Genomic DNA, 25,750 nt, shown 5'->3' with positions numbered 1-25,750 from the left:
TCGGTGGGATTTAAGGTCAACGTCCGTAAGGGCAACATTTCTTGCCCGACAAGACATGAACTTTACATTCGCATATCGCATTTTTAGCACCAAGTCAGTGCCAAGTACGGGTAGCATATATAGTTAATGGCACCATTATGGATGTGTGTGCGTTTGTTTCTCTGTATTCGAGTCTGCTTGTGTGTTTGAAAAGCGTTCAGCACCAAGGACGGGTCGACTTCTTGTGTGCGGACAACTGTTCTGATGAAGTATTTTTGGTCAGAGGTAAAATGTGACTGTCAGCTCTGCAATCATCTACTGTCCAGTAACTTCAGTTTCATAGCTTAGATGCGATCTCATAACCCTGGCCGGAACCTGGACGGAACCTCAGGTGATACGAGATCCAACGTGTTGTTTTCACTGTAAAAGTCCCCTGGTCACACCACTCTCTCTCTCTCATTTGGGAACGGACGAAAATTCTACGAATATGCCGACGTCTACGAAGAGAGGCAGACGTTAAGAAACGCGGCCACTCCTAGCCCCTCGACCGAAACCTCTGCTTTGGGTATAATCTAATCGAGAGAAGAGAAAACCCCTCTGAATAAAAATAACACCCCCCTTCTGGACCCTACCACTCGTAATTCGTATTTCCCAGTCGAGCCTACCGCCAGCCAATCAGCGTAGAGGTCATCCATGACGTCATGACAAGATGGCGGAACCCGGAAATGTACCACGAAGAACAGGTGAGTCGTGTCGTCGGACAGGTAAAACATAAACACGCCAGGTGAGGTGACGACGCTACCGATCCGACGACAACCAACAGGTGAGGCATCTCTAGAAAACAACGTTCTGTGTAACACGACCAAAACGCTGGCCAGGTATTTTTTTCTCTCGGTTGTTTTTACAAGAACATTTGTTGATTGTTTCTGTGACCTAATAATTTTGACGTAGTTGATTTATGCACGGGTGAAGAGCTGTATTGTTCCCAGATGTTGCGATCCGCTTACTGACGTAGCTGGTTTAGAATCCAATATTCAGGGGCCAGCTGCAATACCCGATGTTTCTAAACAGCAGAAAAACAACCATTTACCAATGAATTAACTGCATGTCGTATAAAACAAACCTACAGCTATATTACATGTTCATGTGACACAATGATGTCAGTGGCATTTCAACTTCCTGAATAGGGTTTATGGAAAAAGCTGGGCTGTCCCTTGGAATGTTACATTGTCTTATACATTGTCTTCTTCTTCTTCTTTACTGCTTAGCCTCATATCTGAGATTATCAGCAGTTGCGCATGGGTTAGATACAACACAAGTGTCCGGAACAAGTAAAACGAAGGGAAAATAAAGGAGAGGCACTAAGGAACATAAACAACTGAATTTGTGTGTGCAAAGGACAGGACAAGTGAATTTAGTGAGTTAGTAATACATATATTTACATATATACAAGGACGTGTAGGGGTGGCTCAATGCAGCAGGGTCTTCCCCAGTTCGGTTTTGAACTGGGAGAGGGACCCCGCCTCCGCCACACCAGGCTCAAGTTCGTTCCACTCTTTGATGGTCCGAGGGAAGAACGAGAGCCTATAGTAGTTGTTCCTGCACGCGATGGCCTGCAATGTTTGGGAGTGATTGGTGCGGCGGGAGCATCGAGCCACCGGGGCAATCATGGTCGTGTGTGGAACGTAAACAGTACCATGGATGATCTTATACAGGGTGACTTGGCGGACAATCTTTCGGCGCAGTTCAAGCGTTTGCCAGCCCAAGTTACGCAGCATAGCAGTGACTGAACTGGTGCGTCTGTAATCATTACTCACGTATCGGGCTGCTCTTCGCTGAACCATCTCAACACTCCTCACCTGTTCCCTGGTGTGGGGATCCCAAACGCAACAGCCATACTCAAGGACAGGTCTTACAAGAGCCATGTAGGCTCTCTCCTTGGCCGCCGCGCTGGAGATTCTCAGGCAGCGTCTCAACATCCCTAGGGTTCTGTTTGCCTTTGAAGTTGTTGCTTCGACGTGTTTGCCCCAGGTCAAGTTTGAGGAAATGTGAAGGCCAAGATATTTGGTACAACTTACCTTTGCCAGAGGATGATCATGGAGGGTATAGGGGAATATTATTGGATTTCTGGAAGCCGGGACTGACATCACCTCACATTTTGACGGGTTGAATGCCATCAACCACTTTTTCTCCCAGCTACAGATTTCGTTTATGTCACTCTGGAGTTTTTCACAGTCAGCCTTTTCTTTCACACTCATCTGCAAGATGCAGTCATCGGCGAAGAGCCGAACTTTTGCATGAGCAGCATGTTGTGGCAAGTCGTTGATGTATGCGAGAAACAGGATTGGCCCCAAGACCGTACCCTGTGGGACACCAGAGGTTACGGGTACAGAATCGGAGCACTCTCCATCCAACACTACAGTTTGCGAACGGCCCTGCAGGAAATTTTGAATCCAGACGAGAGTTTTACCTGTAATGCCAAAAAACTGAAGTTTATGTATCAGTCTGAGATGAGGAACTTTATCGAAGGCTTTGGCGAAGTCCATGATTATGAGATCAGTCTGGATTCCTTTTTCTCTGTTATGAGCCAGGTCGTCAGTGAGGGATAAGAGTTGAGATTCACATGACCTGCTATGTCTAAACCCATGCTGGAGGTCATACAAGATGTTGTTTGAGTCAAAGTGAGTCATCATAGAACTAGCTATTATGTGCTCCATGATTTTGGAGCATATGCATGTTAGTGAAATAGGCCGGTAGTTTGCTGGGTCAAGGCGGTTTCCTTTTTTGTAAACCGGCGCTATATTAGCCTCCTTCCACGCCTCCGGCACACATCCAGTGTCAAGGCTTTTCTGGAAGATTGCTTGGAGGAAGGGGCTTAATGTGGTACTAAGTTCTTTGAGTACACATGCATGGACATGATCTGGGCCACATGCCTTGTGGGGGTTTAAGTTGTCTAATAACTTATTTATTCCAGTTGTATCTATCTTAATGTCCATCATTGGGGTGTGCGGGCTAGGCCCCATATCAGGAAGAGGGTCTTCTAAGGGCTCAGTTGTGAAGACGGATTGAAATTGCTGGTTCAGCAGGTCCGCTTTGGCCTTGTTGTCCGAAATGAGTGTGCCTTCATTTTTGAGGTTTGGGACACCGACTCTTTCTGATTTCATGCTTTTCAGGAGACTCCAAAATTTTTTGGTACCTTGTTTGGATGAAGTAGCAGAGTTACTTTGTTGTCTTATAGGGACATATGATATAGTGCCATAATACCCACCCGATAACCATTAGCAATGCCATTTGTGAAATAGACCATCACGTTCGCGGTGTAACGTCAGTTTCCAGGGAATTGTCACAGAGCAAAAAATCTGAAAAGTAAAACCATCAATATTGTAAATATTTAATGGTCTACAGTAATCTAAGTGCCATTCAGCTACAAACTTGTTGTCTACTGCATAACAGGATGCTACTATTACTAATAGTACTATGGACAAAACAACTAGAATTTATTGTGTTTGATTTTTCTTTATTTCGTATCAATTCCCCGGTAGCAACAATCCTTTATAATCTGCAACTATTTGTTCATGACAAACCAAGCACAATTAGACCCCAATAATACTAAGTACCTGCACATATTCAGTCTTATCGGCACTAACCCACATTATAACATAGGTGACATTTTGACCCCTACAATTTGCAAACGATAAAGCTCAGAATCTCATGAATAATTTAGGAGCCTTTAAGACAATTTTCCAAGTGAACAAAAGGAAAAAGAGGATGCCATTGTCAATTAGACAATTGTTACGGTAGTGACTTACTCAGTCTTGAAGGACATAACTTCTGGAAAGAACACATTTTGTGAGTCTCAAAAGCTGATAACTGAACCCAGACAGAAATAAAGACGGACACATGACTTGTTCAAAAGGTTTCGTTTTGGGGTATCAAATTTCTGACCTAATATGTATTTCCTTATCAAAAGAAAGGAACTTGGCCTAGTGGCATCCCCCTCATACATGATTCAATGCCCATTACTGTAACTGTACTAAGTTTGCAAATACATACTTTAATTATAGTACTTAATTTTCGTGGTAGGGAGAGAATAGTGTTTGCGGTGGTTTTAGTTTGTGGTGAAATCAAGGTGGTAGGCATTCTTGAAGAGGTCGCTGTAATAACCACATCTGTGATAAGATTTTGATTGAAATGTTGTGTTTTTCTAACCTTTATTCAAAGATATTGTACATCCTATTGATAACAATGCAGTGAACATTCTTTCATTGTTTTTACTATCACAGTTTCAGGAACATCCTGGTAGCAGCTGGTGCTGTCAATCATCTCCATCCATCCAACCAATCAGCCAACAAGAAGGTCACATGGTCAGCAACCAATCCAGCTGCTGCCTTACAAACTCCAGCTGTCACCACCAAATTGCATCAAGTTCAGAGTTTTTGCACAAAATACAAACAATTGTAATCTGATATATTATTTATTTTGTATCAAATTTCAAAATTCAGGGAAAAGGAGAGTTATTTGTCATTTTTTTGCCGGAATATATTATAAGACAAAATGGTGTTTGTGGAGACGTTTTATGTGCTGGTTGGCGTGTGCGTTATGCTGTTCCTGTACACACGCACGGCGATTCCATCAGTCGAGGATCGCAACTTCCAGTCATTCCAGAGAACTTACCTCATGGTCTACTTACTGGGCGCTGGTAGGTCATGTTTTTTCACTTCATTGATTTTTATTGATTCATTTTTCACTCTAAAGCTTGTATATTTTCCTTTAAAAATTACCTCGATTTTTTATGATCATGCTTTTGTGCAACGAACGAGCATCGTGATTGGTTTCGTGAGTGGGTAATGACCCCAAAAGTGTAACCGATGTCAGACACTGTGTTGGCGGGGAATTTCGGCACTCGGTTTTTGAGACCCACATGCATTTTCATCTCTGATGTCCAACCTAAAATTTGAATGTAGGATCATGACATATTCGGTATCACTGTAAAAGGGTAATGACTAAGCTTTCCAATGACACATAAGTACTATACAATTGATAAAGTATAACAGAGATATGATTGATCAAATTCAAGATTCCAACCTTTTTTGTTGGTAATTTATGTATATTACGCACTTCAGTACAGAAAATTTATGTTGTTCCATCTGATATACATTAACTGTACTAGTAACCTGATTGTATAGACAAGTGTGTCCATAAGTATCACATAAGTATCATTACGTATCATGGTATTTCTTCTGGGAAAAATATGTACATATATCATTATATGTAACATCAACTCTCAAAATTCTGCCATGTACCCTAAGACTGCCATGCACATTGGGAAAAAAAAAGATAAATTCAAAGAAATCTAAAAATGCAGCATCAATAATTCCTGAGGTGTGTACATTTCAGATACCCAGGTATTGAAGATATTCTTGAGAATGCCTCAAAGACACTGCTTCATTTGAAATATGGTGGTTTAAGGGTGCCTGGCAGAATCATGAGCGTTGACGTTACACTTCCAATACTGTAATTCGGTGCCATAAGCTTAATATATAAATTGCTGCCTTAGTATTTAGTCTGGTATTCAGACCTATTATAGCTCCTGAGTCTTCTCTCCATAAATTTGCGGAGAGGAGACTCGGGAGCTATATTATTATTATGTAACTAAATAATGACCCATGTATCGCTTGTGTGTTAATGAAACTTTTACTTCATGCTTGAAAGAGTGAATGGTCTGTTATCAGTTGAGTCTTGTCTATCATAGTGTTAGTGTTTGGGACGGAAGGTGTGGGGAGGGGGGTAGCCCAGTAAAACTACAAGTTCGCGAGGAGATGAGTTCGCGAAGAGGAGGTCTCGGCGAATCTTGTGAACTTAAGTTTCTCGCGAATATTAAAAGACTTACAGTATGTTTGAATACCAGGCTAGCCTTAGTAGAGACTGGTTAATAAGTGTGAAATGCTGTATTTCATTTTCCCGTGTAGCTGGGGACTGGATGCAGGGTCCGCACGTGTACGCGCTGTACCAGAGCTACGGGATGACGACGCACCAGATCGAGCAGCTGTTCGTGGCCGGGTTCGGGTCCAGCATGGTGTTTGGGACCGTGGTCGGATCCTTTGCGGACAAAATGTGAGTCCAGAGAACTGAATCCCTTTAATTCAAAGAGGTAACTCAGTGCTATATTTATGTTGAGCCCAACATACTGTGTTCGTAATGTTTCTTTCTCCTGTCAAATCTTGTAATCGACTCAGCTCAGTCGTCCCTGGACCAACTGAGCTGAAATTTGGTATACAGGTAGAGTGGGTAAATACCCTAGGATTTTTTTTTCATTTGTTTGATATTGACCTTGAAAGTGATTTTATTGACGTTTTTCTGACCAAAAACGTACATTTTGGCCTCCTGTGCTCTGGAAATACATCCAAATGACCTGAAATTTGCTATGGTAGTACATTGAACAAATATTCAAATAATCTCATTCGCACTTTTGGCATACAACACTTCGAAATACGATTTTAGAGGGTATTTTGGGGAGAAGATCGGCTATTTTCCTCATATGGGGTCACTGACCTTTAGGTCACATCTTTATTCATCTGGCCAGGTGGACTAGTTCGGTCAGCCAATGAGAGAGCGCAGATTTATCAAGCTCAACCTGATTGGTTGAAATAGTCAATTTAATTAGGGGCACTACTCTGACAGGTGCAGACACAACTTCACTATTCCCTGGCTCCCATCCTTGTGTTGTTATTGTTGTGTCCAACTGAAGTTAAGTGCAATTGAGAAGGTTCAAAACTTTTCTGATGGTATTTTTCGACACACACTGTGTTTTTCTTATTTTAACACTGCATGGAAACAAAGATTTCCACAAGTTTGCAAGCTTGGACACTATGGTGAAACCTGACATTTCCTCACTATGTACACAAATTTTCTACCCCTGTGTCACCAAGATTGGACACCAGTGCGCACAATAGTGCACACAAAGTGTCCAAAGTCTCCCACCTTAGGAAACATCCCGTGTCGGGACGTTGACAATAACATTAACAATAACAATAGAGAGTTGTGAAGTGCGTGAAAATTTGCCTTGAGCAAGGAGGCCCTTACTTTGAGTAATTGTTTAAAGTTTTCGGCTAAAAATGACGTAAACCTTAGAAGTTTCAACCTCCTTGCGTAAACCCCTGTTACATGTCTACACTATCGGGCCGCGGGGAAGTCTGGAATATCGGCGCTGATCGATAGCGCATTCAATCATTCATTCAAATACCAACATTGCAGACATACAACAAACGTTAGCCTCTATGCCACAGTCGCTTTTTGCATGGGGAGGGAAATGGGCGAAACATGTTGCATTTGCTCCCGCAAATGTTGCCTTTCTAGTTAACAAGTATCACTGTGCTGTTACAGTGACATTACAGTTCTATGATCATAGTGCTGTTACAATGTTGTCACAGTGCTTTCACAGTGCTGTCACAGATGACTGCTTTACATTTACATTTCTTACCTCTTTTATTTGACTTGACTTCTTGTTGATCTGCACACTATACAGTGGACGTAGAACCAACTGTATCCTGTATGGAATCCTGTACAGCCTGGCCTGTGTTACAAAGGTGAGACTATTGTTCTGTGTCCGTTCTGTATATCCTCAATGCTGTATCTGGACCACATATAGTGAGTACTAGTAAACTGCTTCAAGGTTTAACACACAATATGATAGTAAGTTTATTGCAAATTTTTGCCTGAAGATATGACAAGTCTCAAATTGAAACCTGAACTTCTTAGGCTTGCTTGTTCTTTTTTGAAGCAGTGGAATACAAAAAACAGTTTTTCTGTAAATAGTGTAATGTGTGGGTTCTCTGATGTTAAATGGAAAATGCATGCCTTGGGTACCTTTACATAAGGACCACCTGTGCCAATATGATCACTTTTTGGGGGTCACTTACTAATAGATAATTTTTCCACTTGACACAGACATACATTAAGAATCCTGTCTATATATATAGTGACCACCTGTCCACATAGACAATATTCAATTTGTCCCCTTGTGGTCTTCTTGGGCAGTTTTGACTGAACATCCTAAATACTGCATTTTATTGTCTGTGGGACTGTAAGGATTGCAAAGCAGTCCAGGCAAGGGGTTGAAGTCAGTGTCATCTCTGCCATCATAACAGAAATCTTCTGTGTCCCACTGTCCTTTTACATGTGTACCTTGCTGATAATAAAGCTGACATAAATAGATAAATAGATAGATAAGTAATCCTTGATTAACATGGTTTGTTTTTTATTGTTTACAGCACTTTGCAAATTTCTGGATCCTGATGGTGGGTCGGCTGCTGGGGGGCGTGGCTACCTCCATACTGTTCAGTGCCTTTGATTCCTGGCTGGTCTGTGAACACAATGCTGTGAGTTACTGTAGTTCTTAAAATTTACCCAACTATAATATGCATTAATGTTAATCCGAAGGGTTACATAAATCCGCCACTTTAAAAAAACAGTGGGTTTGAGAGATCTCTAGTGCAGCGGCACTCGAGTATGCACAGTTTAGATATACAGGTCCCGGAGTGCATTATACTGGGGGACGTTGGGTAGAAGATCTGTTTGGACGTATTTTTTCAGGGTGGCGGAATTATGTACCATCAGTGGAATTATGTTAGTAAATGTTACATTTCTATTGTACATGTATTGATACTGGACCACATAATTTTTTCAAGCGCAAATGTAAAAAAACATAGAATTTTAGAAAATCGAGATAGAAGATTCTTTATAAAATTATTAGCAAATGCCAGCCATTATCATTCGTGTTTTCAATGCCAAGTTGATTGAAGTTCAATAAGATCTTGACTCTTGCTTCCCCCAGCGCGGTTTTGACCGTGACCTGTTGGGCAGCATGTTCTCCCTGGCCGTCCTGGGGAACTCTGTCGTCGCCATCAGTGCGGGGATCGTGGCCCAGGTGTTCGCTGATCGCTTCGGGTTTGTGTAAGTACAGAAGCTGTGTCCCAATGTTTTGCAAGCAGTGAACCTAAAGCTCATTGTAACCCAGGCTTTCTACAGTAACAGCTTTTTTTCACGAACTGCAAAACTTTGGAATTCCCTCCCAGCCCACTGCTTTCCCCCCAAATACAACCTACAAACCTTCAAAACAAGCACACACCGCTCACAGTCTCTCACCTATGCCACATTAGTCCAATTAGTTAAATGCCGAGAAGTGGCCTCTTACGACCTTGTATTGAGCGAGATCGTTAGAAAAAAAAAAAAAAAAAAAGATATACAATTTTTTCACCCGAAATATTATTGTGGCGCACTCAGGTGTTCGCTGATCGCTTTGGTTTTTTGTAAGTACAGAAGCTGTGTCCCGATGTTTTGCAAGCAGTTAACCTAAAGGTCCTCATAATTCAGGCTTTGCCTTGAATGATGTAGATCAAATTCTGTGGATCTAAAGGGCAGACAGAGCTTATAGTGCATTTACAATTTTTTCGTGGCGCACTCGTGTTCACTGATCGCTTTGGTTTTGTGTAAGTACAGAATCTGTGCCAGCAGTTAAAGCTACCCAGGCTTTGCATGAAATGGTGTAGATCAATTTCTGTGGATCTAGAGCTCTAGAGGGCAGACAGGGCTGGAAAAGTGTATAATGCACTTTTTTACCCAAATAAAAATTGTAGCTGTCCACCTCATTTTTGACTGCGAGTGCACTAATAAGTGCACCTACTAGATATTTGTGTATGAAGATACTATAACATTGTACACTTGTATGCATCACATTCTTGACATTTCAATATGAAAATATTTTGACACTCTAAATTGTGTTAGCTCTACATACATATATATACATGTAATTAGATTTGTACTTAGATTTTCCTGACATTCTACTTTATTCTATGTTGCACATCAAAATGTTTCTGTGCACCTAGATTTTTAGGTTAGGTTCACCAGATTTTGAACCCTGCAGTTGTTAACAGAGCAATAGAAAACCCTAAGTGCGCTTTTAGTGTTACACTTTTGTGATCTACAGTGATTAATACGGTTGTTTTTTCCAGTGCACCTTTTGATGTGTCTGCTGTGCTGCTGATCATCATGTGTGTCATCGCTGTCTTCACGTGGAACGAAAACTATGGCGACTCCTCCGTCAACCTGGGACGTTCCCTGATCAACGCCATGAAGGCAATCAAGCAAGGTACGCAAACCTTGTAATATTCTGATACAGGATTAAAAGATTATTTCACATCTTTCCTATATAAACATTTCTCAAAACAAGTACAACAAGCTTGAAGAGTCTCGATGTTACAGACTGTTTTGAGTATATATTTAAATGCAACTATCCCCACAATGCCAAAATAGGTAAATATTTAAACAACTGCTTTATCATTAGAAAAAGTACCGAAACCAATGAATAGCCCCACTCGATTATAACACTCTATCAAAAATATATGCTAGCCCTTATTGTATTAGTAATTAGGATGTTAAGTTTTATTCTATACTTCTATTTTGTATTATGTTTCAGAATTCTTGCCATACTTTGTACCATGCAATAAAGTTCTTCTTCTATAAACTACAATCTATACAATGCTAAAACCTTCAAGTTGATTCCTATTTTCCCACAGAGAAAACTTTCTTTCACTCACTTTCCAATTATCCATAAAGTCTCCATGTTGGTGTCCTTGTGACGTCACTGAAAAGCGCTTAGACTATTGTCACCTTTACTAACATTGCTCTGCTGTGTTCCTGTGCCCATCACAGATAGGAAGATCCTGTGCCTGGGTTTGATCCAGTCCCTGTTTGAGGGCGCGATGTACACATTTGTCCTGGAGTGGACCCCGGCTCTCACCCCTGCCGCTCAGACTACAGGGGAGACGCCCAGGGAAACTATACCTCACGGCTGGATATTCGCTGACTTCATGGTAAATTCAGATTTATCAACTTTGTCTGTTCAGACCCTCGTAGTGCTTAGTGGCACAAAGGTCAGCAAGTTTCCTTGCTGTTTCAGTAGCAGGGTGTATATTTCTACACGGAGGGGTTGCTGGCCCTTCCCCTTTAACGTGCATGCTTACACTTCACAAATAATGTACTGACAACACTTAACATGACATTAGAGCAGGTTGGCTACGATTGATGGTGAATGAAAAGATCTCTCCACACACACACACACACGCACACACACAGAGAAAGAGGCATGCAAACCCTCGACAGATTTCCCTATCTTTTTCAGAGTCACCATTTCTTTAAAACTATGGCAGTCTAATAGCCCTGTCCTTGGTGCTGAACATGTTATCAGCTTGAATTTCAGCAGAGTTTGGACAGATGGTCTTTCATAGTTACACATCAGTGTGGCTGAAACTTATTTAGCTATATGTAATGTCTTCATGGACTTAGGAGCGGTGATGTTACGTGCACTTCCCCAAACAGGTTGCCTACATGGCAGTCTAGCAAGCCTGTCCTTGGTGCTGAACATGTTATCAGCTTAAACCAGAGTTTGGCCAGATGGTCTTTCATAGTTACACATCAGTGTGGCTGAAACTGATTCAGTTATATCTAATGTCTAACTTATGAGAGGTGATGTTACATGCACCTTTCCACCTACAGGATGCCTACATGGCAGTCTAACTCTGTCCTTGATGCTGAACATGTTATCAGTTAAATTTCAGCAGAGTTAGGCCAGCTAGTCTTACAGAGTAACACATCGGTCTGGCAAAAACTGATTCAGATATCTATAATATAGTGGCTATATTTGTCTTCATTATATATTATGAGAGTTGATGTTACATGCACCTTTCCCCCTACAGGTTGCAGTTATGATCGGATCGTCTCTGTTCAAGATTCTCCTCAAGTTTTCCACACCAGAGTCTTTCATGAGGTAAGGAGATTTTGGGTAACACCTCAGGGGTGGAGCCTTAATTTTTTGGCTGAGCTCAATTCTTTTGGTAACAAGGCAGTGCTGGTGTATTGTTTGTTGGACCATTGAAATAAGCTGAACAGTATATCATTTTTTTTTAAAATCTGTTGGTTAACATCAATCCTTATCGTATTGTATGCAACTATTGAAATCATATCCAGTTGCTTGCGTAACTGTTATTTGGCGTATCATATTACCTGGATGTCTAACCTTCATCAACGTGATGGGGAAATGATTTTTGTGTCTATCATATGACTGTGTTTTCCTCTTTTTACAGACCAGTATTCTTCATTGCTGCATTGTCATTATCTGTGCCCATCTTCATGCCAGGGGTAGGACAATTTATTTGTCATCTTTTTTTTCTCTCTGGCCTCCTTTTTCTGAACTCAATATGCGTTGTCTTCTATTTCCTGCAAAATTGCAATTTTCTGAAAAAAAAGCCACTGTTTAGACCTGCTCTACATGTGACCTTTGTGGCTTGATAAAACCTTAATCATCATACAGACCTTTGCTAGTAAAACATGATGTACCATTTTCACATCAGATCATGTTGCTATGCATTGCCAAGTTCATTTAATGCAAAATGTCTGCATTTAATCAGCTTGTAACGTTACATTCTTAGCTTGTGATTCATAATACAGAGCTTGAATTTTTTGTGATTTGAATGTTCTCTTTTTCCATATGCAAACTGCAGGTTGCAGAAAAGTACATTTTTGTACATTTGTATATCAAGCCTTCACCTACCCATTTTGCTACTTCCTTCGTTGGTCTTATCCACAATTTAAAATACATATATCTCTCTTTCCCCCTGTAGCAACAAGTGCCTATCTTCCTGGGTTTCCTGACTTTTGAAGTGTGTGTGGGGATGTTCTGGCCGGCTCTCAGCACGCTGAAGGGGAAATATGTACCAGAAGAAAGTAAGTTTCAGAATTAAGATTAATGAACTCATTGATGAAAAAAATATCAGCCCTTTCTAGAATCTGTTACTGTATATTTTAGTAGGTCAACCAATTTGAGTCATCCCCTGAAGTGCTGGTGGTAGATTAAAGAATGTATAAATATATATATATATTATATGTATATATTGTGTATTCCAACCTCAGTGTAATGTGTCATGTCATAATTTCTAATGTAATTTGTATGGCATGTGTATGTATAATTTAGGACCCCAGAAAGAGTAGTGAAGTATAACATGTATGTACTCTCACTAATGGAGGTCTTTCAAACAATAAACAATAAACATTCATCTGAAGTCTCCTACGCAGAGCCTCGGCCACGGCCTATGAAATATACCTTGAGGAGGCTGGGGTTTCCACTTTTGTTTGTGGGATTGGCCTGTAGGTTGCTTCAGTTAATCAGAGAATCACCTAAATGTTTTCATTAGGTAAAGCTGATTCTCTGATTGGCTGACACTGGTTACAGGCCATATCTACAAAAGTGGAAACCTCAGTCCGGTTTAGCAGAGCCTTCTCAAGGTATATTGTATCATGAGGCCACAGGCAAAACTCTGCATAGGATATGGAATGTCGTTCTGTAGGATTTTGCTGCTGATAGAAAGCTTAACCATTCCATCCCAATTGACATACAAAAATCAAGACTCCGCAACGCTTGCATCATGTCATCAATAGTGCAAAGAAAACTTTTGAAAAACACATCAGAAATTTTCCCCTTTAAATGTGGAAAAGAGTTTCAATTTGCGTTTTAGTTTGAATATTTGCCAGCAGAGCAATGTGCTCAGATCCCTAGATTCCAGAGCAATTTGATTCATCAAACTGAGGGATCAGAGAAAAAGCCAAGAGCAATGATATAAACTTTCAAAATACAAAATTCAACATATCTCCAGGACAAAACTGTTGTAAAGAAATGGTGAGCGAACCATCCTTATTATACATGTCCTAACATCCTGATGTGTTCACTTCCAGCCCGTGCCACGGTCTACAACTGTTTCCGGATCCCTCTCAACATGATCGTCATTTCAATATTACTGCAGGTAATCATTCTGACTTTTCTTTTAAAACTAACTTTCATATATATAGAATACAAAGGAAAATATATTAAAGAATGTTTAGACAATAGAGTCTGACATTCCTCCAATGTTTGTAAGAACCCATTCTAAACCCATACTATACACTCTTGTATTAGGAAGATTAGCCCTTAGATGTATAAAGATAGTTATGTACCAGCCATACTTTGTGCCTTGTACAATTGTTGCGCAATAAAGTTATCTGTTATATATTTTCTAGCACCAAAGCTAAAATTATGTTTCGCATGCTAGTTAACCTCAAAGTTATTCTTGTCAAAGATAGCTTAAATTTAAAGATTATACTTTTTGTTGAAAACAGGGCCAGCTTTGTCAGCACTAGTCATGCTATTCCTTGTTTTTGGTTGCAGAATTTTGGAATGAGTCTGATCTTCAAATGCTGCTCAGGGTTCCTGATGGTGGCCTGCCTGGCCCAGCAGTGGGTCTACTCGTAAGTATTTAAAAAAGGCTCCATCCCTGAGGAATTGCCAAAAACAGTATTTAAATGTGTCTGTTACATGTACATGTATGTTAGAGTGATGGATTTTGTTGAGTCAATGCCAAATTTGATGTGAATTCAAGCTACAGAAATGTGAGGTAAAATGAAAACACCCTATCTGATAGAAAAAAATAACAATTTAGCTTAAATATGTTTAGTACATGATCAATGTGTGACATATGCATGAACGCATCTTTGAACAGATATATTAAACTATGTCATTAGGGCCATTCTCTCGTATTTCCTTAGGTTAGAGAATGTTTCCCGACCAGTTCTTCATATGTGACAGCTTGTCATGTTGTACCATGTCGTCCTACGTCTGTCTTGGTGTCTTTTTCATTGGTGGAAGGTAGAACTTCATTAGAAGCAAGGTGTGACCAGATATATTTTGCCAGCAGTCTTGCCAGACTGGACTTGCCAGGCATCCAACACGGTTCAAAGTTGGCAGGATGCAAAAATTGTAGTTGGGATCTGCCAGAAATTTCTAACCCTTTCTAACATGTACATGGTTTTTTTATCAATAAAAAAGGATGCAATTAATAAAGTTTGGCAGGTTTAGAAAAAGTGTTTAGGAGATGTTGACATTTTAACAAAGATATATTTGCATCCCCTGCAAACATAATGGTGTCCAAAGACAGCAAAATATCTGTCTGGCAAGATATGGATTTCTAGAGAATAAAGTGTGGTGGAAAACTTTGCGCTGGAATATTTTAAGTAATACGTGTTATTACTTTTCTTACCTCAGACTTGCAGTGACATCTGACAAGCCAACTGCACCTTCTCCACCAGAAGTGCAGGCTAATGGCAGCAAGCAGCCACTCATCGAGGACATCTAGGGATTACTGTTGGTACTGCAGGCTGTAAAGCCTATCTGTCTGTTGCAAGCCAGGAGCTTCTAGTTTGGTGCATTATGGAATGTAAATAGTATTGCAAAATGTTATAACCAAGTAAGGTGATGTTACTGTATGTGTGCAATTTCACTGCTTAATAGATTCAAGGAACAGTTTTCGGGCATTGAATCGGGTTTTTTAGATGTTTTTTGACACTGTATACATGAATAGTGCCTTACTTGTATAATAGTGGACCAAAACAGTGGAACAGGTGTTATTGCCTTAGGTCACAATAATGTGTTGAACACATGGGTATCTGAAGTGTGCATAGCTTGGGGATCACTGATGCTGCATATTAAGTAGATCTCCTGAAATTCACTGTTTGTTTTTTTCTTTCAATGTGGCGGTTTTAGGGACAGCAGAATTTTGAGATACTTATTCAAGACTATCATTCCAATAGAATTTGAGAGGGAACAATGGAACTATTTTGAATTGTTTAACATATCATTCGATGTAACAATCATAAGAATGTAATGCAAGGAAATGTTTGAGTAGCTGTTTGGTGTTATCATTGATGTACATTTTTAGAGAATTGACGTTGCTCTACTATAATTCAAGACTATCATTCCAATAGAATTTAAGAGGGAACAATGGAACTATGTTGAATTGTTTAACATATCATTCGATGTAACAATCATAAGAAATCAAGGTAAGAAAATTGTGTGAGCAGCTGTTGGATGTTACTGTTGTACATTTTGATAGATATTGATTCATCATATGGAGCTGTTTGTACTTGGAGGTCATTCAGCCACAAGAATGTAATCTCAGAATTTTAGATTCAAACTCTGTACTGTAAATGTTTAAGTTTTTGGCGATGGTTTTATGTTTGCAGCTTTTGCGGTCACCTCTACACTGAAAACTTATGGTGAAAATGCATTTAAATTCGCATAATTTTTATTTTGTGCTAAGGCGGAAATGGAGTGTTCGCGGTGGTTTTAAGTTTGCTGCAGCGCTAAAGTCACATGCTGCTACAGTGTTGGACAAAAATGTGCACAGTGGTTTTAAGTTTGCAGTGTAAGGGTCATCGCAAAAACTGCAAACATGAAACCACCACAAACATGTCTGCATTTAAATTTTACAGTAAAACCACTGCGAAAATGCTTGTTCTATTTTTTGGACACCTGCGCCCTTTTTTCAATCCCGAAGTAAAAACCGCTGCTAAAAAATCAAATCTTTGCAAAATTAAGGGCATTTATGGTACATGTACTTCAAAATTTGAAAATGAATTTTATCAATGTTGCATCATCCTTATTTGTGTGTCATAATGAATGTTACAGAATACTGTTGTTTCAGGCTGCACCAATTTAATTTGTTAGTGCAATAACTTCTTAATCTTGGAGTTAAATAAAACCATGCAAAGTTGGAATATCAACATACAAAAAAGTTTTTCAGGACAGTCTGTGCCTTGGTTTGCCCAGATTTTGGAAGCGAATATAGAAAGAGTCAGTCTTCCATCTCAGCCTCTTTTTTTCATCTCGCCCCTTGCTAATTTTTTTTACCAAAGGGTGTCTGAGAACAAAGCAATTAGATTGGTGAGGCCTTAGACATCGCTGACACTGTTATTGTAAAACGCACAAAGATTTTCAATTGGAAATCATGTAAAACGACTTGTAAACATGTTCTAAGCCGAAAATTATCGTTAACAATTGGTTTGGCAGAAAATAAGGGATGCATTTTGCACTGCCAATACCTTGTTATGCCGTGTTTTAAGCTTAAAATCGAAGGTTTGGCAGCCGAAAAACGGGTTGAATTTTTTTCTCTGTATTAGTCGCGGATTTCAATTGGAAGTCATGTGATATGCTCAGTAGCATTGCCTGTAAGTAAAGTTCTTTTACTGCATCCACAGGTAATCTGTTCACACTGGTGAAGCTGAAACATCCATGGGAAAATTGACTGCAGTTGAGAACTTTGCTTACCAGACTAACTACGCCGGCCCTAGTTAGAAAATTTACCAGGGTTTCACTTGTAGGCTCCTAAGATGGCAGATTGAACCCTCTCTCCGTAGCAGACTCCCTTAGCATACTATTCACTCTATTTCAGCAATTTCTACTATTTTCCCAGCCATCCGCGGGGCCTGGCAGAGGCTAGGTAAGCTATGTTCACAGCAAATTGTTACTGAGCTCTCCAAAATGTTGGGTGTCTACCAGACTTTTGGGTAGACTGAAGAAATTGGCCGAAATAGTGGGCATCTGTTTTGAGAGGGCTAAGTAAATCATTGGAGTACAGATATGTTCGTTAGTTGCAAATTATAACTCTATACCCCACTATCTTCTCTGTCAATTATTTGGCCAATTTCTTCTACTCTTCAGGCCACCCACTGAGTCAGGTAGAGACTTCAAAATGTTGGTCATGCATTATCTCGAAATCGTGATTAAAGGGTTTGGGACAGATTTTTGTTCACTGTATATCATTTGAATATTAAAGAAAATACAAAGACCAATTTGTGTGTGGAAGAACCTTCTTGATATCCTGTTGTTACATAAACTATCATATCTTTTGACAAATATCTAAACCTTACACACACCATAAATAGTTTGCTCTGGGAAGCTTTCGAGACGAACACTCTGTCTCTTCTTCAACCTTAATACAGCCAGATCTCGTCTATCATATATATGTGCTTAATACCATCAGGTACCCTAACAGCGCCACATTTAAGAAAGCAGTGCCTAAAGGCCTTTTCAGGAATGCCTCGAACACCTGGATATCTGAAGTGTGCATACCTGTGGAGTTACAAGTGTCACATCTACGTAGATATCTTTGAATTCCCTTCTTTTAAAAAAAAAGTGGCGGTCCTACATGGTACCAGGTGGAATAATGAGATTTGACGTCGGGTTTCTGATTTCTAAGGACTAGAATTAGATTTTCAGTTTTGATTTTACGAGTGTTTTAATCGTCCGTGTGTGACTCCAAATGTGGTAACGTTATGACCCACAGCGGAAATTTATGTATTCCGTACATTTATGTAACATGTTTGGCTCGCTATTTTTATCACCATCTCCCCACTTAAGTCTGTTCGTGCCGCAAGGACTACCGTGCAATGTCTGTAGTTATATGAATGATGTATATTAATTAGTTCGACTCGCCCAAAGGTACTTTGTCAAGGCCTTTATGCTGAGTCCGGGTGTCTTGAAATACGAGCTGTCAGAGACTATCAACTACTGTACATGCATTTAAGTTCGCGTGGTTTTTATTTCGTGCTAATGGGAAAATGGGGTGTTCACGGTGGTTTTAAGGCAGCGCTATAGTCACATACTGCTACAGTATTGGACTAAAATCGTCGCGTTGGTTTTAGGTTCGCGGTGAAACGGTCGCCGCGAAAACGAACATAACACCACCGCGAACATTTCTTCCTTTACAGTATCGGCTGAGGTGTTAAGACTACATGTAAATGATTGTTTAACGTGACGTCGGTAAAACAAACATGGCGGTGTACGCAGCTATTTGTTCCATTTTATTCAACCATGGCTCAAGCTTCTGGGGACATCTAGCTAGAGATCTGATGAGACTCTCAAATAAACTATATTGAGTGTTTATAGTCCGGACAGTAGAATAGAATACCAGAAAAAACATTAAAAAAACTATTGTTGATAAAATCATGTGTACGCAAACGGAGCCAAAAACTGTACCTCAATTTCTCACGGTGGTCATGAAATGCATTTCACAATAACAAATAAATTGTATTAATTGTTTACAGCACGAGCAACAGAAGAGAATACCAGAAGAATACATAACAAGTTACAGATCTAGATGAATCGTCAGAAACGCTGTGTACGCAAATAATGGAGCCGAAAACTGTACCTCCATCTCTCACGGTGTTAATGAAATGTATTTCACAACGACAAATAAACTGTATAACAGCACGAGCAGCGGAAGATAATACCAAAAGAATGCATAAAAAGTTACAGATCAAATCATCACAAAAGGCAAACGGAGGCAAAAACTGTACCTCCGTTTCTCACGGTGTTAATGAAATGTTTTTCACAAAGACAAATCTCCTGTATACGCAGCCAGCTGATCACAGTTCTTATCGGCATCTATCGACTATCGCGAAAACCATACATCTCCGCGACATAATCAATGATTAGGTCTGGAAGCACGGAGAGAAAAATACACATCGGCCTTGAAGGGGTGAGATACAGCCGTGATAGGTTTCACAATAAGGCGCACAGGAAGGCTGGATGGACGCGATACATACATCAAGACGAGGTCTATTTATATATGATATCAACTTTCATATTTCCGCAGGGCACCATAAGACCGAAGGTGAGATCTATGAAATGCAGTCTCAGTAATCCCTGAGGTGTGCACACTTCAGAAATCCAGGTGTTCAAGACATTCTTGAGAAGACCATGAAAACACTTTTTTTGTCCTTAATGTGTTGGGATATTCATTAGAGCTGATGATAACCATTAGACAAATGCGGAGCGAACATATTTTTTTAGTTAGTGCAGCAAAATTGAAATTTCATCTGTACGTGTTGCGTAATCTTTATTTCTGTATTTTTAGAATTCCAATTAGAAGATTATATCCAACTGTTACGCAAACTCGGGGCTGACGCATTTTTCTTTGCTACGCGTTGCAGTAAAAGAAAATCCTATCTGTTGCTGTTGTACATTGTATAACTTTTCTTTGTGTATTTCTAAAAATAAAATTGGACATCTATATCCAATTAATACGCAAACGTGGGGCTGACGCATTTTTCTTTGCTACGCGTCGCAGCAGAATTGAATTCTTTCCGTTGCCGTAACGCCATTTTTCTTTGTGTATTTTTAGAATTGAAATTGGAAGTTTATATCCAACAGTTATGCAAACGCGGGGCTGACACATTTTCTTTGTTACGCGTCGCAGCAAAATTGAAACTGTATCTACTGGTATTACATAATTTCCTTTGTGTAGCGTTTTAATCAAAATTAGAAATGTGTTTATAACCGAAGTCAAACGCAGGCCCATTACATTTTTCATTTGAGGCTTTGTATCAGAATTAAAGGTTCATGTCTTGCTGTTATGTAAACACGGGCCACTGCATTTTTCCTGAAACATGTGGTGTCAAATTCGACGTTGAGTGTTTTGTATCACAACTGATATTCCATCAGTTGTTGTTTCGTTAACGTTACAATTGACGTTAAATGTGAGGCTGCCACATTCCTAATTGCGTCGTCTTGATTTAGATTGGTACCGGGTATCGGTAAGCAGGCCTCTTTGTGATATATTGCTCAAGATTCCTTTCCGCGAGGTCGTGTAACGTAGCGGCAGGGTGTTCTGCCCAGACCCGTGCGGTTCCCTGGCGCCACCAATGCTGTGCCCTTAGGAAAGGCACTTTACACGACGTTTCTCTTTCCGCCCAGGTGTAAAATTAGTATATTGTTCTCTGTACGTGGTGCTGTTAAAATAAGTTATGAAAACTTGAGTGCAGTGCCACGAAGTCTGTCTAAAAGCGAATTTTAAAAAAAGATCCCTTTCCTTGGTACTGAAAAGCAATCACGACATACAACGAGTTTAGCGACAGCTGGCCAAATAGGCGGAGGCGGAGTTTGATCAACCCAAAAACTATCAAGGTTTGTTTCGCACGGCAGAGAGTTCTGTAATCTAGACATCAAGACATGGATTCTTCGTATATCCGACTTCTGGTTGCAGAAATAAAATCACAGTTTTTGAACGCGCGCAAATCTCAATTTTCTTTCAAACTGAGACTTTAAAGATGACAGTATCGTCAACATCATTAGCGGAGACTATACACGCCAACGCATTGCCAAGAATCACGATAAAAGAAGAAAGAGTAGGTTGTTCAAACTAAATTGTAGCTCTACAAGACAAAAGCTACTCATAGGACTGGATAGATTTTGAAAATCAGTATCCAGGCCTCTGAAGAACTGTTATCTTGTGTACCGTATTACCCGGATGTCTAACCTTCAGAGAAGCCGATAATACGTCATTACCTGTTAGGCACAAATTAGATTTACAGCATTGAAAAGAAAAGGACTTTAAAGTTGTCAATATTTCCGTTGTCGTGATCGAATAAATAAAAACATCGCAAAGATCACATTACAACGTTAACTATTGCAAATACAGATGTTATCAAAAGCGGAAAGATCTGTACGTTACCTGATACTTCAAACAATATCCGGTGTACTAATTCTCCTTGAAAGGTTCTACCGGAAAGCGAAAATTAAACCCGCTAGTCTTGAACCGTCGGTACATCCTGTTTTCTGGTAAAAGCAACAAATACTGGTAGTAACAAAAGCCATGATAATGCAATGTTAGACAAGTGAGAATCCGGTGACTTCATTGCTGTGTTGGTATTTACACAGATGGGGCACAGCAGAAATTACGAAGAAAGGTGATAGACTGATGCTGGGTGAAGAATGCGGTCCAACGTCTAACATCATCATTATTTATCGGTTTTATGGTTATTCATTTATTCATGTGTGTGAACTAACTTATTTCCGCACCATGCATATCCTGTGAATTGTTTTTTCTTTATAAAAACTATAAAGAATGATTTTTTCAGAAAAGATTTTAAAAAATCAAAAAGAAAAGAAGAAATAATGCAGTCCCAAACGTGACTGAGTTTATACCCTCCCTCATCACAGTTCACTAGAGCACATGTCCATTGAGTACTGCCATTCTCGTGCATATAGGGCTGTTTAGCCATAGCCGAAGCTGTAGGGCGGATGTGAGTTAGTATTTTACCATGGTCAATACTGACCGACAAATGCCATATTTTCCACCGTGACATTTCGTGATTCACGTAGCCTCAGTCCAACATACGCATCTGTAGTCTTGGATTAGACCCCGTCCCAATCTATGAAAGAAATGTCAACTGTGTGTTTGTCTTTCTGTGGTTTTGTCTTAAGAAGGGCTCTGGATGGGGACATAAATATTTTTTTTTCTGGTCTTGGGAAGATAAAGGTAGAAGTCGGAAGTGTTTTTTTGTTGTTGCTATGCGGCCATGCGTGCCACGCGTTGCGCCTCCACATGGCGATAGTCGTGTCTCGAGTTGCACCAAGTCGAGGTCCAGAGCGTACCTCAAGTTTTATACCTCCTGACTGCTTTCTTTGATATTTCAGAAGAACTTCTTGTTTGTTTTTTCTTTTGTCCTGGGTGTGCTATTGTTTCGAATTGTTTCGATTTTACTTTTTTGGTGGCAGTGTAAAGGTATGTTCGGTCCCCCTATATATTAGTTCGTTAATGGAACTAGAAGTGTAACTGGCAACGGGTCATGAAAAGTCTTTACATAACTGCTCTCATATTTGCACTCACGACCGTCGTGTGTAGAAGCGGGGTTAATATCCACTAATAACCACCCACGCTAAATACGTACATGCACAGCGGGTCTCTATCATTATAGTAATCCGCCTCAACCACACACAGGTACACACGCTCGGAGCACAATGGATCACGATAATCATATGGGTCACGAAAATCACTTCGCCCACACACACGCCTCACGTACAACATATAAAAACATGTCATGAACTCTACTAAACATGCAATTAAAGATTTCTGATGTCACGGTAAGGCCACATGTATGGTTTGACATTTTTACAATTCAAAGTTTATTGCACAACAACTGTAGCAGGTATGTATGGCAAGTTCTTAAGCAGTACTAAATATCAATATATATATATATATATATATATATATATATATATATATTTATATATATATATACATATGCCTTTGCCTATAATAATAACTTTAGACTAAACACTACGCTATTCAATATGAGTGATACAGTGTACGTATATGGAACATGGATTACATGATAATACACAGTAAACAAAGTTAACGTGACAAACTCCGTACACCCCAAAACCGGTGGGCATTCGATTTGATGCCTTATCCATTCATAATGCATCTCGCTGCGCATGCGCAGTTAGAATCAATAAACTGTCTTATAACATACGCAAAAATAGTTACTCAAGCAACTGGATAAAATTTTGTCCAGTTGCTTGAGTAAATATTTTTGGCGTAACTCATTAACTGGATGTTTAACCTTCATCAACGTGTCTTATAACTCGCTACACGTACAACACTAGGGCATCTTAAAAGGAAAGCCACCATGACAGATCTCCGATGCTACAATAACGGAGAAGTCAGTGAGTGGGAAGGCGTGAGACTAAGTGGTTTGACGGAGCCGGCCCGGGTATAAGTCGTGCAAACGTGGGCGAAAAAAGAACTAAGGCGTCGTGCGTCAGAAACTACATTCCAGTAATTGACACTAACATCTATATACTTACATAATTCCACCAGGGTACATACTTCCGCGACCCTGAAAAGATATGTCAAAAGAGATCTCCAACCCAACGTTCCACATGCCCAGTATAATTCACTCCTGTACATCTAAACTGTCCATGCCCGGGGGTGCTGCACTAGAGATCTCTCAAATTGGCGCATTAATGTCAATGAAGGTTATCTAACACTAGAAGAATAATTCCGAAAATACACACAGAGCCATCATAATTTTCCAATGAAGCCTATATGCTCAAAATAGCTTTCTTCAACGCAGTTTGCAGTTTACTTTGAATCATACTTGCAATATTGTCACGTGACACCAACATGGCGGCGGACACAGCTCTGTTTGCATTTCAGGCCACAGAACAGTAATGAAGCTTCCTATCTTGATATATGGCAATCATGTAAGAAAGAAGCTGTCAAAAGTCACCTACCAGAGTTTTAGTCCATGAAAAACATGCATTGGCAGGGCTGTCAGGCCTCCAAAGTTTCAATCTAGGGCAAAATTTCAACTTTCTAATCGGCGGAACCCCTACTTTGAACTTTGAACTTTTGAACTTTATTCACCTTTGAAGCGGTGGCACATCGGCAGCGCCGAGTGCTAAAAGTACATACTTAACGCAGATTGAGATATCATAGTTAACCAATGTACAAAATCTAGTCGAGAGTATCGAAGAGTAAAAATAAAGTAACAGTATTTGCTGGTGCATGGAAACCAAAGAAGTTCATAGAAGTAATATTATAGCAGTAAAAATGAAATATAGATAAAATGATAGCAGATAAATGGTAAACCTTAACTAACATTACTATACCTAGCTGAAGCAGGAAACAATGGAATTTATATACTAAAAACAAACGAAATTGATATGAATAACAATACACAACTCGAGGGGAGTATGATAAACAATGCCAGCTGGGTGGCAGGTGGATTACTTATTTAACCATAGTGGTAGGGGGGGGGGGGCAGGTGAAAATAATATAAATAATAACAGTGGAGTCTTGGCAGTAATCTGGGTGTAAACAGTTAGTGCGAAGAGCTATAACGGGCTAGGTTTACATGTAGCTGTGGTTTGAGGATATTATGTTACATAGTAACTGATAACAATTAACAGAGAGTAGTGAGATTTAACAATGATAAACCATAGTAATCGTGTAACTATAATAGGCATAACAAAAAGTAGGCTGGGTGACAAATGGTCTACATAAGCAACATAGCTGGTTTTTAGACAATCAATTTGAAAATAATAGTAGAGATCACATGGTGTGGATAGAGTAGTTACATAGATGTAAGGTTGCATAGAACTGAACTTAATTAAAACTGTAGTGAAGTGGAGATGGAACACAGTTGGCATTAACATTAACTTGTGGTGTTGCAGCTGCTCCTTGTAAGCCATGCGTTGTGGATGTACCTCTTAGCAAGTACATCAATGATTATATCCCATGGACCCTTGTATCCTAAGAGTAGATGTTTTTTTCATTTCAGTGTTACTAGATGTAAATGCTTCCCATAGAGGAACTCCCCCTGCCTGTGTGAGTTCTGTTTCAAGGTTGGTGAATAGGGAGACTCTTTCTCTGGTATATTTAGGACATATGAATAGGAAATGATGTACTGATTCTCTCTATTTAAAAATTTTAAATCAGCACACAACTATCATATATTCAACTCAGAAAACAAAATTCACTACCAATTCATATTCATAAAAAGACCCAGTAAATAGCTAAAATAACATAGAAAACCTGAAATATATGTAGCACAAATACCTAACTCTAGTTGATATTGAAAGTGAATGAAAATGCTCTATAGTTAGAGTCTTTGTCCTGATTTAGATGTAATTTAATCACCTCTACATTTAGTATAACCAATAAAGGATCAGTTGCAATAGTGCGCAGAAATCCAACTGGGAAGGCTGCAATACTTACAACTGAATGTTACAGAAACTCAGACAGTAAAGATGACCCAGGTTTGCGACTTATGACACGTCTCTTTGAACCACCCACCTCAACCAAAGAAAAACGGCACACACGTCTGTGACGTCATGCCGTCGGCTTTTTAAAAGCCCCTGCAAAACTAATCATTCTTTTGTTCCAAAGCCCAGGCAGTAAGTTCGTGATTGCATTATCTTTTGTTGAAAGAACGGGGGTTATTTTCGGAGACGGGGGAACCCTGGAAGACCAATTACTGCTCCGGTTATGAATAGTGAACGCGCTGGCAATCAGTCTACGTACGCACGCGCGAGGCTCGACATGGGGTCTATTGGGACACC

General features: G+C 39.8%; 1 protein-coding gene across 4 annotated transcripts; it reads left to right on the top strand.

The window, feature by feature from the left end:
- The first annotated feature begins 671 nt into the window (after nt 1-671).
- LOC136434524 (molybdate-anion transporter-like) lies at nt 672-17,691 on the top strand. 4 transcript variants are annotated; one of them, XM_066427388.1, is made up of 14 exons: nt 672-802; nt 4,269-4,678; nt 5,949-6,093; nt 7,505-7,565; nt 8,250-8,357; nt 8,813-8,931; nt 9,990-10,126; nt 10,690-10,850; nt 11,733-11,803; nt 12,120-12,174; nt 12,657-12,759; nt 13,765-13,832; nt 14,234-14,313; nt 14,611-15,071. In XM_066427388.1, the coding sequence occupies exons 2-14, from the start codon at nt 4,534-4,536 to the stop codon at nt 14,645-14,647; spliced, it is 1,290 nt and encodes a 429-aa protein (XP_066283485.1). In that variant the 5' UTR covers nt 672-802; nt 4,269-4,533; the 3' UTR covers nt 14,648-15,071. The 4 variants fall into 4 exon arrangements, with proteins under 4 accessions (XP_066283485.1, XP_066283481.1, XP_066283483.1 ...); XM_066427384.1 differs by lacking the exon at nt 14,611-15,071 and adding an exon at nt 15,107-17,691 and having other exon boundaries at nt 673-802; XM_066427386.1 differs by lacking the exon at nt 14,611-15,071 and adding an exon at nt 15,107-17,691 and having other exon boundaries at nt 711-802; nt 4,263-4,678.
- Nucleotides 17,692-25,750: the final 8,059 nt, after the last annotated feature.

The sequence above is a fragment of the Branchiostoma lanceolatum genome, chromosome 5, assembly GCF_035083965.1.
Source record: "Branchiostoma lanceolatum isolate klBraLanc5 chromosome 5, klBraLanc5.hap2, whole genome shotgun sequence".
Classification (NCBI taxonomy): Eukaryota; Metazoa; Chordata; class Leptocardii; order Amphioxiformes; family Branchiostomatidae; genus Branchiostoma; species Branchiostoma lanceolatum.
Note: the sequence above shows the minus strand (reverse complement) of the source record. Positions and strands in the feature narration are given on the sequence as shown.

What these genes read in the sequence shown, in the direction of transcription:
- LOC136434524 (XM_066427384.1), top strand. Translation starts at nt 4,534, where the DNA reads ATGGTGTTTGTGGAGACGTTTTATGTGCTGGTTGGCGTGTGCGTTATG. An exon ending in GGTCTACTTACTGGGCGCTG is followed by an intron (nt 4,679 to 5,948) that starts GTAGGTCATGTT and finishes TTTCCCGTGTAG; the next exon opens with CTGGGGACTGGATGCAGGGT. An exon ending in CATGAAGGCAATCAAGCAAG is followed by an intron (nt 10,127 to 10,689) that starts GTACGCAAACCT and finishes TGCCCATCACAG; the next exon opens with ATAGGAAGATCCTGTGCCTG.